Consider the following 17003-nt stretch of genomic DNA (forward strand, 5'->3'; position numbering starts at 1 on the left):
ACACCAGTTGTTATTTTTGAGGGAGAAATTAATTGCTTCATATCTTGTATATAAATGGTGGGACCAAACATGTCACCTCCCAGCTTTCATCATAAACATGCCATTACACAGGGCTCTGTGCCCCAGTGAAATGTCACCATGGGAATTGCCTTGCTCCACGAATAAGAGCAGCCAGAGCAGCACAGTGAGCCTGTGTGATTGAGTGGCATGCCATCACTTGTGGATAAATCAACTCCCACTCAATTTAGCTGCTTATTTACTCTCAAGTATTCCCATCTCAACCAAATTTGCATTTTGCATCTTGATGTCTGTGCTCTCGCTTCCTATTTCGAGTTTATTGAATGATTACCTTTTATTCGGGGAGGATTCTATAGCATGTCTTCATAACTGATAGGGATGGTCGAATTCACACCACTGTATATGAGAGGTGAGGGAACAAATGTCGTCTTGAATTAGCAAAGCGGCATTGCAGCCTGCTGCTGGTGGAGCTTAATAAAAGCATGGGCTATTGGATTATTTTGTGTCTATTCTTCTGATCCAGCTCCAGAAAGCATGACCCTGTCTGCACCCCAGAGCCATTGGAGAGGTATAGACAGCCTGGGGATCCATTAAGGTAGCGCCTGTAGGTTATTTTGAGATGACAAAACCTTTCACATTATTGTGAGATGATGCTTCCACTGTGATACTCTCTGATTCTCTCTCTCCTCTGCCATCACTGCAAGTGATTGCCATTAGGTACAGCAGTATCACAGCTGACCCTCCCACTGAATGTCCAGTCAATACGGTGATTCCATCTGGGGCCTCCATCTGTTTCTCAGTGGCTCAGTCCACTCCCCTAGACCACTACCTGTGGGCTCCAGCCAGGTTCATCCAATGGGAAATCCATCCCCATCGGTTTTTGAATTGGTTATTTTGATCAACAAATGTATATTTGGGAAAGATAGGATTTGCATTTTTATTTTATTTGTTTCATTCCAAGATCGCTCTTTGATCAGTCAATGTAACAAAACATCTGGTAATCTTTTGCCGGAGTATGCAGTATTTATGCTTTTGGAACACCCCCACTCTCTCATTGGCAGCATTCTCCTGAGCCAACTAGCCAACTTCAATTGTATTTTGTCAATGTGCAGCGGATTCAAGGACACATACTCCAAACAGATCCACTGGATCTGCCAACCCCTTGCTTACTCATTTATTTTGAATAAATATTTGTGCCTTTTCTCGGGTCAAAGTTGAAAGCCCCTCTGAGGTTATGAGTGGTTTCATTCACTGTTGCCAATCATAATCAATGCTGTTTATACATTACATATCGCATAATGAGGCTTCAAGGAAACATTCAGCAGTAATGTCGTTCTACTTGACTGAACATCCACTGTCTTGATACATGCTGGCGTTTATGGGCCAAGCAAAGAAATTTAAACAATACCAAGACACCAAAGCAATCAAATCAAAATCACATAATTTCTACTATTAATCCTCTATCAACTTTCAATGCCTCCGAAGCATCCCTTCCTGCTTGTTCTCTTCTCCCTACTTTCTTTGTCTAATTGGCACAGTCTTTTGCTTCCAATACCTTTTTCTTCATCTCCATCTGCGGGAGATAAATCATGTGCTAACCCCTTCTGTATGTAAATAATTATGGAAAAAATACACTCATCTTCCTTTTAGTATAGATCTATTGCCAAATTACTGTAGATACTCTAGATTTCAGTTAAACCTAACCACTCATTAGCTTGCCTAAACCTAACCTGTCACGCTTGCATGTATGACATAAATGTCTGTAGTTTTGCGATTTGGAAAATGAGAGCGTTTCTCAGGTTGTTGCAATTCATACATGAGCATTTGTGAGTGTTTTGGCAGTGAGATGAAGTTGTTCTTTACCAGAGGAGGCTGACGGGAGGAGCTATAGGAGGACGAGCTCATTGTAATGGCTGGAATGGAATCAATGGAACGGTATACAAACATATGGAAACCACATGTTTGACTCCATTCCAATGATTCCATTCCAGCCATTACAATGAGCCCGTCCTCCTATAGCTCCTCCCACCAGCCTCCACTGTTCTTTACCCACATGGAGTAGTAAAATGTCACTGTTTGAATGAATGAAACTGGAACGGACATGAACGGCCTGCTTCACCATATATATTTGCACCAAAGAAAACAAGTGATAGACAACAATTTTTTTTGGTGTGCAGGTGTGGTTGGAAGCCCAAGGGCTTATATGAAAACCACACCACAAAAACACAATATACAATACATAAGTACAAAAATAAAAAAGGTTTGTTAAAACAGATAACAAAACCTACGAATTATCAATGTATAAATGAATTGATCAGTAATCACAAAAATATATATATATATATTTGTTTTGTTTAAATGTGTGTGTGTATGTGAGTGTGTGAGAGCTATATGGAGCTATATGGAGGAGATTACTGAATAGTTTGGTTCATCAGGCTGACTGACCCCCAGTCTTAGCTTGAAGTTATTGAGGGATGATAATGTTTTGGCAATGTGAAGATAAGAATTCCAGAGTATAGTACCTCTATATCTAATAGAGAATTGACTATGTGAGGTGTGGTAGTGGGGAGGGTGAAGGTTATCACAGTGTGTTGTTGTTATATAGATGGATTTCAGAATTAACCTGGAAGAATCCATTTAAGGGTTTAGGTAAACTGTTATGTAGTCCCGCTGTGGCTATGATGTGTAATGTTACAGCATAGCCACGCACAATTACATAGAAAAAAAACTGTCATATGAATGTTGAATAAAATTCTAGTTGAACCTACTCTGCTGATTATCCGTGGGGTTGGTCCACAGGAAAGTATTATTAAACCGATTTCAAATCCCGGGTCGCTGTGTGCGGCAATCAAGATTTGTTTGCTTGTGACTTAAGGCACGTGCAGGCACACTAACCGAAGTCTTGCAGGTGTTTACATGGTTTTTCACATGTACCAGGTGATAGAAATTTCAACGGCAGTACCGGCTTTCTAAAACGTCGGATAAATAATACTTTCCTGTAGATTTTTGTTCTAAAATTTAAACCCACTGAAGGTACAACTACACGGACAACCAGTAGAGTAAGATCACATGTAGTTGTATTCAACATTATGGCTTCTAAGGAAACTTTCCTAGTTTTTGCAGTGCTTTGTTTGACTGTATACCAATAATTGGTATCACAGTCTGATTTATTAGGCAGCATATAATGAGTCGGATGCAAGTTCAGAATTGGATGTCAAGCTGAGACTTCTGTGTCCACTTACTGCAGATGGAAATAGAACATTTGTATCACAAATAAAACTAAACATCAAGATGCCTTTTAGCAAATGCATCTCATTGATCATGTTTGGTTATACTGTTTGCTCTGTCTTTCATGATGAAAGCTGTGGGTGGTTCAAACCAATTTATTCCAGTCCAAGTCTATTGATCACATTGCACATATTATGTAACTTGTTTGATCAAGATTATGCATATACATTTTATTTTATTTAATTGTACAGCACTGATGAAGGCATAAGGCCGAAAAATATGCAATTTTTTGTTTTATTTTTTAGCACCTTGCACTGTCACCCTGTGTATTCTTTCAAGCATGGATTAAATTAAGTATATTATTTTTGTATCTCGGCCTCCTTGGATTATTCCTTTTCATGGTTTGAGTGTGAGTACCTTTTGAACTCTCTATACATCTTACCACATTATTTCAAATTACACATTGTTCTGTAAAAAGCAGGATATTTTTATAAACACTATTCAAAGCAGAAAATATATATTTTTAAATGTTCATTCCCGTGACCACATTTTCAGCTGTGTTTTTGCAACCGGAAGCATTTTTGCTCAGGCTTCCCTCTTCACCAAGAGGGAATAAGAAAATGCTGATAAGAAAATATTTCATGGCACCTAGTCCTCAGCATAAGCCACTTCATGATCCTACAAACCAACAATACTTTTATCTGAATTATTGTCAACACTTACCTCAAATAGAAACATCAGTTGCATTGGTTCAGTGACACCCTCTCTCGCTGATAAAACCATTTTACTGGACGGGGTGTGATTGGTCGGCCAACACGCTGAAGAAGAGACAGGGCTAGATGCCAACCAGAACACAACGTCAGTATTTAACTATTCTTGTCCTCTTTTCTCTCTATGTTAATCAGATGGTGGTGTGTGATGGTGGATTAATGAAAGACTGACGTGAAACTGCATTCTCAATGCATTGTGAGTGTCTTATTAAAACCCCAAACCGAAGCCTTGATAGTGAGGTGGCGGTTGTGAGTCCTGGGTCATTAAAATGTATCAAATGATCCCACTGATTGTGGAGACTGACGCTATTTTATTATTAATACGCTGGCTAAACACAATGCAGCTGTCAATGCAAATCCTTTGCAGTATCTGCTTCTGAAATAATTGCCTATTTACGGAGCCACTGAGGTGTTTCAGCAAAAAAATAGTATAAAATGATGCCCAATGAGGCTACGTCAGTGCTGTCAGGTCTGAGGAATGCTTCACAGTGTTTCCCTCACCTACCTGCCCTCACTAGAGTTCTGTCTCTCTACTCACTTGTCACCTGCACTTTAGACCCTCTTTCTCAACCGCCTCTGCCAATGCTTGTGTAATATTTGTTCATTTGACTGCAAAAGGTACTGAGAGACTGAGGAAATTCAAAATTGTATTATTAACGAGAGAACAAAATTAATGTATCCCTCTTGAAGGGCAGTCATTCTACGTGAAATTAATTTATGTGTGTTTGGGGTGTCACATACAACTCACCACGTGGCTATTTGCATAGCTTGTTTAAATCTATCCATTCGTTTATTTTAGAAAAGTGTCAGAACTTCTCTTTTACTATCACTTCAACCCAATTGGCTGGTTCTTCTTTTGTCTGGTCGTTCATATCAAGGACCTCCTGTGGGCTCTCATTATACATTGTGCGAAACAAAGGCTTGCCCTATTTTCATTTTGGCTCTTTGATCTGTTAATTATTTTCCCTTATCAGCACTGTACTGCAGATTGATAGCATCAATCTGATCTGATCAAAGAGAGTAGACTCCAAAGAGGATATCTTGTCTTGTCTGCTGACTGGATGATGGGCCGCTAATGATTGCTGATACACCATTTAGTCTACCAGTTGCTATGTGAGAGAACCCTAAGAGGACCACGATGCACTATCTTACCTCCATGAAGCCAGGATGTCTTATTCCCTGTGACATTAGTACACTTTTGCAATCGATCAGTGCATTTCATGTTGAAAGTGTCCGTCTCTCTCATCTTCACTGTTGTTGACTCTTTTCTAACGTGGATATGCCAATTTAGTAAAGTCTGGTTAGAGTGCTTTTGTGGTTCAGTGCTATCACTGTGGGGTTTCTGAATATGCTCTAAGTTGGATCAGCAAAGGCCTTCCAAGTCACAAAATAAGAATATTTCTTGCCGATAGATATCAGTACCACACTTCAAGAGGGTTTGGGCAAAATGAATAATAATAATAATATGCCATTTAGCAGACGCTTTTATCCAAAGCGATTTACAGTCATGCGTGCATACATTTTTTTTTTTTTTTTTTTTGTGTGTATGGGTGGTCCCGGGGATCGAACCCACTACCTTGGCGTTACAAGCGCCGTGCTCTACCAGCTGAGCTACAGAGGTCCATGAAGCTACTTTATAATGCTATAACAATGCTATAAGAATATCCCGAGATGACTTGTAATAATTTATCTAAAATACAACTTTATTGTCCATCATAACTGAGATTTGAGGTGTTGAAGTGCCTGGCTCAAGGGCACAACAGCAGTAGGTAGCACCAAAGATTCTGATACCAGCAACCCTCCGGTTAATGGACTGTGTTTCTAACCTCCAGACCACCACCACTATAAAGAACCTGGCTCCACAAAGCAACATGCGTGAGAGCAAAATACAATAAGCCAGCGCAAATCTTTTAATAATGTTTTCAGTTGATGTGTGAGTAAAGACAAGAGGACAGAAATAATAGATGCTACCAATGGCTTAGATCAGTGCTGTGGCATGCTACCACAAGAACAAGAATAACACACCTATTGTTTCACCATCCATGGGAACAGTAGAGCAGGCAGGAAAATACACTGAACAATATATAAACGCAATGTAAAGTGTTTTTCCCATGTTTCATGAGCTGAAATAAAAGATCCCAGAAATGTTCCATACGCACAAAAAACTTATTTTCCTCAAATGTTGCACACAAATTTGTATACATCCCTGTGTTCAATGTTCATTTCTCTACCATAAGCCGCCTCCAAAATTGTTTTAGAGAATTTAGCGGTACGCCCAACCAGCCTCAACCGCAGACCACGTGTATGGTGTTGTGTGGGTGAGCGGTTTGCTGATGTCAACTTTGTGAACAGCGTGCCCCATGGTGGCGGTGGGGTTATGGTATGGGCAGGCATAAGCTACGGACAACGAACACAATTGTATTTTATCAATGGCAACTTGAATGCACAGAGACACCGTGACGAGATCCTGAGGCCCATTGTTGTGCCATTCATCCGCCGCCATTACCTCATGTTTCAGCATGACAATGCACGGCCCCATGTTGCAAGGATCTGTACACAATTCCTTGGAAGCTGAAAATGTCCCAATTCTTCCATGGCCCGCACACTCAACAGACTTTCCAGCCATTGAGCATGTTTGGGATGCTCTGGATCGATGTGTACGACAGCGTGTTCCAGTTCCCGCCAATATCCAGCAACTTCGTACAGCCATTTTAAGAGGAGTGGGACAACATTCCACAGGCCACAATCAACAGCCTGGTCAACTCTATGCAAAGGAGATGGTCACACCAGATACTGACTGGTTTTCTGATCCACGCCCCTACCTTTAAAAAAAAGTTATCTGTGACCAACAGATGCATATCTGTATTCCCAGTAATATGAAATCCATAGATTAGGGCCTAATTTATTTATTTAAATTGACTGATTTCCTTATATGAACTGTAACTTAGTAAATTCTTTGAAATTGTTGCATGTTGCGTTTATATTTTTGTTCAGTATATATTAGTTGATTGGCTGACTGACTCAATGACTCAGAGTTGTCTTTCAAATTTTCAGACTTTAAAACTTCATTCATTCAGAAAATAATGGATTGGGCTACCAAATAAGTCATACTTTCCATCTGAAAACTATTCACGTCAGCCTCAACAATAGAAAAGTTAGAAAGAAAACAATCTACATAGTCTCCTTTCGGGGATGTGTTTCATATACTCTTATTCTACATGCAGTTATTTAATGGTGCTTTAACTTTAGATAGTATTTTTCCTCCATTTTAAGGGCCACTTTACAAATCAGACGGCTGCCTCTGACAGTCCTGCTCACTCTGCCAGATGATTACAGGCTTCTACCCCTCCGTGCATGAAGGCTCTTCATATGATTGGTGTGGCCAGAGCAGGTCACATCCTCACACACACACTTCCTCCGCACAGATATTCATTATGGCACTGCTTGTGAATCCACATTGTAGGCTACTTTTCTACTATACCTTGGAAATCAGACAGGCTTCATTTGATGGTTGGTTTTTGAATGACATAGAATGAACAGGATGAATTGATTGGTTGTGTTGAGGAGGATTTGGGCACTGCATTGTACTTGATTTTGCTCAAATGTGAATTCAACACCTTTTCTTAGACATGGGGACCAACATATTCAAGGTTGTAGCACAAACTCCTACATGTACAGTATACATGTTATGTTTACAGGACCCCTTTGAAAATGGGATTGTGCATAAATGTAATCCTGTCGTCACAATCTCAAAGAAAATAAAGAAATGCATGCATGATGGAGTTAAGGTTTGTGTGACGTCTTACCTATTGGGCACAGACGTCAGTTCAACGTCTAGTTTTGATTTACATTTGGTTGAGATGTCAACTAACGTGAATTCAACGGGAAATCAACAAACAATTCACCATGTCATTGGATTTAGGTTCATAGTTGGGTGAAATAAAATACGAAAGGCCCTTACGTTGATGATTTTTTGCAAATCCAATTAGTTTTCCACATTATCGCATTGTTTTTTTGTGTTGAAATGACGTGGAAATAACATTAATTCAACCAGTTTTTGCCCAGTGGGTAGTTTTTAGTATTTTATGAGGATCCCCATTAGATACTGCTAACGCAGCAGCTACTCTTCCTGGGGTCCACACAAAACATAAAACATGTCATAATACATAACATTAATAGACAAGTACATCACAAGGACAGAACTACATACATTTAAAATAAGTACACATGCTTTCATACATGTTTGCTTTCATAATCATGTGATTCATAGACAGGTCTGTGGATGTTTCTGTTTCAGACTTGCGACAAAACCTTTCGGCTAGAGTGAGGAGGACTGTCAAGCAGCCATCTGATTTGGTCAAGTCTGAAGCACTTTGTCACAAATGTTGTATCAAAGACTATATGAATACAATTGATTGATTGAACCTAAAAACAATTGTAATTCTCTGCCAGCATAGTGCCATGTAGGCTGATTTATTTATTTTTATTTAACCAGGTAAGTTGACTGCAAGAACCCATTCTCATTTAGAGCAACAACCTGGGGAATAGTTACAGGGGAGATGAATGAGCCAATTGGAAGCTGGGGATGATTAGGTGGCCATGATGGTATGAGGGCCAGATTGGAAATTTAGCCAAGACACCACCAGGGTTAACACCCCTACTCTTACAATAAGTGCCATGGGATATTTAGTGACCACAGAGAATCAACAGACGGCACCTTACACAGGGCGATGTCCGCAATCACTGCCCTGGGGCATTCGGATAAAATAAAATAAATTCAGGCCAGAGGAAAGAGTGCCTCCTACTGGCCCTCCAACATCACTTCCAGCAGCATCTGGTCTCCCACCCAGGAACAACCCTGCTTTGCTTCAAAGGCAAGCCAGCAGTGGGCTGCAGGGTGGTATGCTGCTGGCAAATGATAGAAGGGCAATGAGATAAGGGCAATGTTGAATGTCTGTAACTTCCATCATATGAAGAAGAAAGCAACAAGCTATCCGCCTCGTTATCCTCCTGTTGAAATGTTAAGCGATTAAATTAATGACCTGAATCTTCATCTCAGAGGGAGTTGAAACGGTGCGTAAAACCCATGCAAGTACAGGCATTCATGTAACATAGTGGCACACACACGCACACGCATACACTGTATCTCTCTCACACACACACGCACTTGCACAACGAATGGAATCACTGACCGAGGCACACGCGCTGAGGCTTGGATTTCACGTTTTGCCAAATGCAGTATGCTTCTAATCTGAAAGACTGTGACTTGAATCCTATCAGAGAGTCGCTTCATGGCTATTCACGTAAACCAGACAGGACACTGGCCAGAATTTTGAGTCTGAGAACAAATTAAATAGAAGAGGTTTTAGTCTAGGTTCTGGATAACGACGGGTGAATTTTTTTTTCATTAGGAACGAAAAATCTGCAACGCATCAAACGCGCATTGTCAAAGTGCACGTGCGTTTTTTTTTACACTATAACAAGAAGGAACGTTGTAGCAATTTCCCAATTGCGGAAGTTCAAAGCAACTATTCTTTGCAAGGGGTCCTACAAGTACGTATTATTTCAACATGTTTGTAGTACTAGATTCCCATGATCTGGACCTCCTTTAGAATTGTAGAGATCTGTGCAGTGAAGTAGCCTAGTTTTGTGTGTGTGAACCTTTTCCCCCTTCTTATTGGAGTATTTCAAACTAGCATAGACCCTGGCCTGTGGTTGACACTCTTCTTTTACCAATGATGTCAAATCTCGGATTTTAAGATTTTCAGAGAATGTTAAATGATCGATGGACAATCATGAACAGTGTGTCAGAACTCGAAGATGGACAACAGCATAAATCTCAGGTAGGCATTGCATGCTGTACAGACTCATTCATTGATCTGCTCTGCTCAAAAACAAAAACCCCAGGTGTAAAGCCTGCAGGTACCATAACGTATTTAATAAAATAGTATGGCTCATAATAATGCAAAACTATTGCACATAATTACACATAGAAATGTAATGCACATTTATTTCGTGAGAACTAAATGTGCCTTTTTAGGGAAAGCGTGTACCTATATTTATTAATTGTTTTGACATTACAATTATGCTAATATGATGTGAATCATACACATTTAGTTTTAATAGTATATTATTTACTGGTAAATCCATAAATTGTAATTGAATTGCTTGAGTTGATGATGATTTCTAATTGACAAATGGCAAGATGTCCGAATGATCCTGTAGAAACAGAAATGAGCTAAGTCCTGTCTAGCTTTGGGATTTTTCCTTAGGTTGGTGTTTTTTAAAATGGAAATATTGTTAATTCATTTACAATTTGTGCATCTATAGGAACATGAGCCTTTCAGTTGTCCAGCTGAAAATTTGCTTTTTAAAATTATATTTTTGTATAAATGAATATCAAGGTAAAAAATAAAGGGCACATACTGTAAAGTGGAGGAGACTGATGTGATCCACATTGAACCGTTTCTTATCTCACCTATTAACTGTATAACACTCACTGCAAATGAGTGAGGACACTTCTATGGTAGTCAAACATCTCAGTGGAGAGATGGCATTGTGAAATGGCATGCATAGTAGGCTAAGGTTGTCCAATAGTATTTGTTTATGTAGCTTGGTGTCTGAGATTATACGTTTTGGCATGATACTCTCTTCTGGCTGTGTATTAGAGAACAGCATAACGGGTCTTGTTACTGATGGAGCTTCTGTAGGAAACCTGCGTTTTTCTGCTTTTTGTTCAGTTGAAAGCCTGTATTTCTGGCCACAGGTGGACCAGGTGATCAGAACTTTAGCAGCTGCTTATCACAGGTGGACAACCACCAAAGCATGTTTTTCTCTCATTATCATAATGAGTATGGTGTAGACTTTAAGTTCACACACACACAGAGAGAGAGCTGTCTCCATGAAAGCCCAATGTGTTTCCGAAATCCCCCTGATTAGCGTTGAATAAGCGCTTCATTGCTCCCATATGGACCAGCTATCATTGACATGTTTGTTACAGTTGCATCATCAACACTGTTTAATGACTATCTCTGCTTCGTTAAGTATTTCAACTGACCAAACCCCAATCTTAATTTTTGTCCTTCACTCATGCGACACAATACAAATTGATTTATGTATCATCCTTTCTTTGAAACCAGTTAGGGATTCATTGGCTGCTTTGACTGGTGTTTCTCAATATAATCTCAATTAACCCAGAACTATAGTCTTGCGTAATAGGTCTGCTTCCCAATTAAGTTATGCGTCCATACATGTTAAAGGAGAAGTTAGCTTTTTTACAACCAAATCTCTATTTTTGATGTAAATGGCATGTTATAGAAAGGTCCAGACACTTTTTTTGCTATTTCACTTTTATTTATTTGTATTTACCCCAACCAGCGATTCACTTCCTCATCCGGCAGTACGGGGGCTCTGAAAAACCACCCAAATGCTCCCACTATAGTGATGCAGGTCTTTAGATGTTGTACACATGAAATTGTGTCATTCCAAACTTTAACCGCAACGTTATATTCCATTTTGTGCAACTCAAACTGTTTCCCCTATCCAGCTGTTCCATTCTCTGTGCAGCCTGCTGCTAGAATGGACATAGCGGTATCACTCGAGTCGCAACAAAATGGAATATAACGTTGCAGATAAAGTTCGGAATGACACAATTTCATGTGTACAACATCTAAAGACCTGCATCACTCTACTGAGAGCTTGTCCGTTTCTAAAAGGACATATTTGGGTGTTTTTGGAGCTGCACAACGAGGATGAGGAAGTGAATGGCTGGTTGGGGTAAGTTTCTTTTAGAAAAGCATCTGGACCCTTCCAAAGCATGCCATTTACATCAAAAATTGGTTGTAAAAAAAGCCACATTTCCCTTTAAGAGAAGCAATTACAGGCCCAGTGCAGTCAAAAACGTGATTGTCCTGTGTTTTATATATATGTGACTCGTTTCAGGAAACTAGGCGTACGTTTTTTGGCAGAAATGCCTTCTGGAACGTGAACTTTCATGTGCCTTCATAACAAACTTGTATGCCATCTGTAAATACGAATACAATTGTTAAATTACGAGCCTAGTTGGTTTAGCCATGAAAAAAGACAGCAACCTTCCCGCTACCCATGATTGCCTGAGATAATGAGTGGGCTGGACATGCCGAGAGATGAATTCGGATTGGTCTGCCATGTAGCACGCTTCAGTCTATAACATGAGCTGGTCAGTATGTGTAGGTAATCCTATGCCAACTGCCGATAAACCCCACTGAAGAAGAAGAAGAAGTGTAGGTAATCCTTTCTTACGTAGCTTTTTTGAAAGATATCACGTAGTAGAACTGCATAAGTGTTGCTCTCCACTTTCTGGAGGATCGAGTTTTGAACTCAATGGAAATAGAGTATGATAGCTAAGGAGATGGAGAAAATTCTGGCGTTTGATTGCAAATATGCAGACGGAGTCGAAAAGAGAACCCACAGAAGGCTGTTGTATAAAACACCTGTCTCCGGATTACATCTTCAAACTAATGGCAAAAATGGCATCCGTGACAGAGAGGGAGAAGCGTCCATCCATGTATATGGGTAAGAGAGTCTAGCTAGCTACATTTTCAGATATTACACTTTTCTAATTTTGTCCCGCGACCGGGAGACCCATGGGGCGGCGCACAATTGGCCCAGCATCGTCCAGGGTAGGGGAGGGAATGGCCGGCAGGGATGTACAGTGGGGGAAAAAAGTATTTAGTCAGCCACCAATTGTGCAATTTCTCCCACTTAAAAGATGAGAGAGGCCTGTAATTTTCATCATAGGTACACGTCAACTATGACAGACAAATTGAGAAAAAAAATCCAGAAAATCACATTGTAGGATTTTTTATGAATTTATTTGCAAATTATGGTGGAAAATAAGTATTTGGTCACCTACAAACAAGCAAGATTTCTGGCTCTCACAGACCTGTAACTTCTTCTTTAAGAGGCTCCTCTGTCCTCCACTCGTTACCTGTATTAATGGCACCTGTTTGAACTTGTTATCAGTATAAAAGACACCTGTCCACAACCTCAAACAGTCACACTCCAAACTCCACTATGGCCAAGACCAAAGAGCTGTCAAAGGACAACAGAAACAAAATTGTAGACCTACACCAGGCTGGGAAGACTGAATCTGCAATAGGTAAGCAGCTTGGTTTGAAGAAATCAACTGTGGGAGCAATTATTAGGAAATGGAAGACATACAAGACCACTGATAATCTCCCTCGATCTGGGGCTCCACGCAAGATCTCACCCCGTGGGGTCAAAATGATCACAAGAACGGTGAGCAAAAATCCCAGAACCACACGGGGGGACCTAGTGAATGACCTGCAGAGAGCTGGGACCAAAGTAACAAAGCCTACCATCAGTAACACACTACGCCGCCAGGGACTCAAATCCTGCAGTGCCAGACGTGTCCCCCTGCTTAAGCCAGTACATGTCCAGGCCCGTCTGAAGTTTGCTAGAGTGCATTTGGATGATCCAGAAGAGGATTGGGAGAATGTCATATGGTCAGATGAAACCAAAATATAACTATTTGGTAAAAACTCAACTCGTCGTGTTTGGAGGACAAAGAATGCTGAGTTGCATTCAAAGATCACCATACCTACTGTGAAGCATGGGGGTGGAAACATCATGCTTTGGGGCTGTTTTTCTGCAAAGGGACCAGGACGACTGATCCGTGTAAAGGAAAGAATGAATGGGGCCATTTATCGTGAGATTTTGAGTGAAAACCTCCTTCCATCAGCAAGGGCATTGAAGATGAAACGTGGCTGGGTCTTTCAGCATGACAATGATCCCAAACACACCGCCCGGGCAACGAAGGAGTGGCTTCGTAAGAAGCATTTCAAGGTCCTGGAGTGGCCTAGCCAGTCTCCAGATCTCAACCCCATAGAAAATCTTTGGAGGGAGTTGAAAGTCCGTGTTGCCCACCGACAGCCCCAAAACATCACTGCTCTAGAGGAGATCTGCATGGAGGAATGGGCCAAAATACCAGCAACAGTGTGTGAAAACCTTGTGAAGACTTACAGAAAACGTTTGACCTGTGTCATTGCCAACAAAGGGTATATAACAAAGTATTGAGAAACTTGTGTTATTGACCAAATACTGATTTTCCACCATAATTTGCAAATAAATTCATAAAAAATCCTACAATGTGATTTGCTGGATTTTTTTTCTCATTTTGTCTGTCATAGTTGACGTGTACCTATGATGAAAATTACAGGCCTCTCTCATCTTTTTAAGTGGGAGAACTTGCACAATTGGTGGCTGACTAAATACTTTTTTTCCCCACTGTAGCTCAGTTGGTAGAGCATGGCGTTTGTAACGCCAGGGTTGTGTGTTCGATTCCCACAGGGGGCCAGTATGAAAAAATTAATAAAGTCGCTCTGGATAAGAGCGTCTGCTAAATGACTAAAATGTTAAAAATGTTTCACTGTGCTGGTTGTCATCTCGACAGTGGGAAGGCGTTTCACCTGTGTTGGCCCAGGTGCTTTTTAAGAGTGTCTGGTCCAGTGCTCCAATTGTATTTTTTATTCTTCTTTTTTATTCTCCTTTTTTTTCACAAACATTCCTTTATCTGATCTTCCCTGATTTTAATTTTGCTCCACCTTTTTGGTTCGCTTCCTGTCTTTAATTTTGGTGTGGGTTTTTCTGTTGTTTGTCTCTTCTTGCTCAAATTTAGTGGGTGCTCATGGTGGGTGTCTTTTAGGTTCCAGTTGTTGTTGCTAGTCAACTTTCAGTGGACACCCCCTTGAGTGTCTTTCAGAACCCCTCCTAAAACCCCACCTGTTTCGTTTTGGTTGTTGTCAGTGACTCTTTGTTATTTCCCCTCTCTGTTTGAGTGACAATGTTTAGTTTTCTTGCTGGGGAACGTAACAAAATGGGGGCTCGTCCAGGATATTGTTTCCCATGAGTATGGTAGTCGCTCTAGTCACCTACTCTGAAGCTCTGCTGTGCCCAGATATTTGAGTGTTCAAAATACACTTTTGTGGTAGAGTTTCTGTCATTGATATCCACCTTGAGGGGTTATAAGATTGGTGGAATCATTTGAAAGTTGCATAAATGCACAGGCTTATAAAATTAAAGCCATAGACTAAGTTGGAAGCATTTGTTGAAAACCCTACATGAGAGATGCTAGTTAAATGTAAAAAGGCGAATCTGCTCGTCATTGCAAAGCATTATGACATCAAAGTGGCATCTGGCGATCCAAAAGCAGTAGCCAAAGAGTTGATCGGTACTGTTTTGGTGGAGGAGGAAATCCTCTCGGAGAGAGAGGCTGATGAAAAGGGTGCTACGGGTAGAGTACATCCCGTAAACATGCAAGGAAGGGAGTTAGAACTAAAGGCAAAGTTGGAGCAACAAAAATGTGAGCTTGAAAAACATAAATTACAGCTTGAGCACAAGGAAAGGGAAAGAGAACATGCAGGTTGACTAGAACAAGAAGAACGTGCGCATGCCCATCGATTTAAAAGAGATGGAGCTGGAAGCGCGACAAAGGGAGATAGATTTGGAAGCACTCCGAATCCAGTCAGGCCATCCTGCACCATCAATAGAGTTTGATCTTGGTCAAAACAGCCGACTTGTTCCGCCTTTCAACGAAAGGAGGTGGATGTATACTTTACTCTGTTTGAGCGGATTGCCACATTCCTAAAATGGCAGCGAGAAATTTGGTCACTGCTCCTCCAAAGTGTTCTTATGGGAAAAGTTTAAAGTGTACCCCGCTTTATCTCTTGACCAGAGTTCAGATTATGACACTGTTACAGCTGCTCTCCTTCAGGCTTATGAGTTGGTCCCAGAGGCATACAGACAACAGTTCTGTAAATTATGAAAGACAGAATCACAAAGACATGTTGAGTTCGCCAAGGGAACAAGCATGTCTTTTGACCGGTGGTGTGGTTCTCAAGAGGTCAAGGACCTTGAGGAGTTAAAGTCCTTCAGGAAAATGTTGCTACCTACATTTATGAGCACAAGGATCTCACCTTCACAAACAAAGCACCCAGTAGTTATCCCTACGCAAAAAGCAATCCAGAGAAGTCCCCTCCTACTGTGAGGTTTCAGTCCTTTTTCTACAGTGCCCACAGATAATAATAATAATAATAATAATAATATGCCATTTAGCAGACGCTTTTATCCGTATATGCCAGTTTGTCATTACTGCCGTGAGAAAGGACACAGTCTCTCAGTGTCCTAAGTTGAAACAGAAAAATGAGAGGGAGAAAAAGTAGTTTTTTCTTGTGGGAGCACTCCAGCCCATTAAGTCTCTGGTTGGGACTGGTGTATCTTCTAAACAAGATTTTGGATCAGATGTGTATGAACGCTTTGTTTCAGACAGATTCGTGTCTCTGCAGAGTGGCGATGCTGTTAAGCAGCCGATGAAAATACTGCGAGACACTGGGGCAGCCCAGTCCTTAATTTTGGAGGGTGTTTTTCCTTTGACTGACACTTCAGCAACTGGTTACAGTGTGTTAGTACAAGGCGTGGCGATAGGTTGCATGGAAGTTCCTTTGTATAATGTGGAGGATTTTGATGAAGTTCGTGTGGGTTACTTTGACAGTAATGGTGTTCTAATGAGGGAAAGGTGTTCTCAATTATTATGATTCATCCTATACTGTCCTTAACATCAATACCCCTTAGCAACAGATGTGGGATACATACACACACTCTCCCATCCCCCCAAAACAACCAGAAGCTCAGATATTCAACAGTTGTTCCATCCCCGAGCCCAACTCAAGAGAAGACTTGATGTACGAATACGTATACAGTTGTAGCTGTTTGAGAATGCATGCAAAATTGAGCAAGAATGGGGAGATTTGCTTAACCAATGTCAAGTCCTAGCTGATAGAGCTCAGATACACCCCTTTCCCCTGAAACACACACACTCTGGTCCCCCGTTGTGACCATTTCCCCAAGCATCTCTAAGCAGTGAGACCTTTTGATTATTTTGTGCCGGCAGAGCCACAATAATTTACCCCCTCTCTGATTGTCCGATTG

The 17003-nt window shown here is 40.8% G+C and overlaps 1 protein-coding gene across 1 annotated transcript in view; it reads left to right on the plus strand.

Moving 5' to 3' along the window:
- Positions 1 to 9515: 9515 nt before the first annotated feature.
- The window catches only part of LOC311144223 (fibrinogen C domain-containing protein 1-like), a 175406-nt gene continuing 167918 nt past the window's right edge, over positions 9516 to 17003 (plus strand). Inside the window, exons 1-2 of the mRNA XM_084180229.1 lie at positions 9516 to 9569; positions 9777 to 9859. Coding sequence (XP_084036355.1) covers positions 9788 to 9859 — 72 coding nt within the window. The 5' untranslated portion in view covers positions 9516 to 9569; positions 9777 to 9787. The remainder of the gene's footprint in view (positions 9570 to 9776; positions 9860 to 17003) is intronic.

The sequence above is a fragment of the Coregonus lavaretus genome (assembly GCF_964263955.1).
Source record: "Coregonus lavaretus genome assembly, chromosome: 17".
NCBI lineage: Eukaryota > Metazoa > Chordata > Actinopteri > Salmoniformes > Salmonidae > Coregonus > Coregonus lavaretus.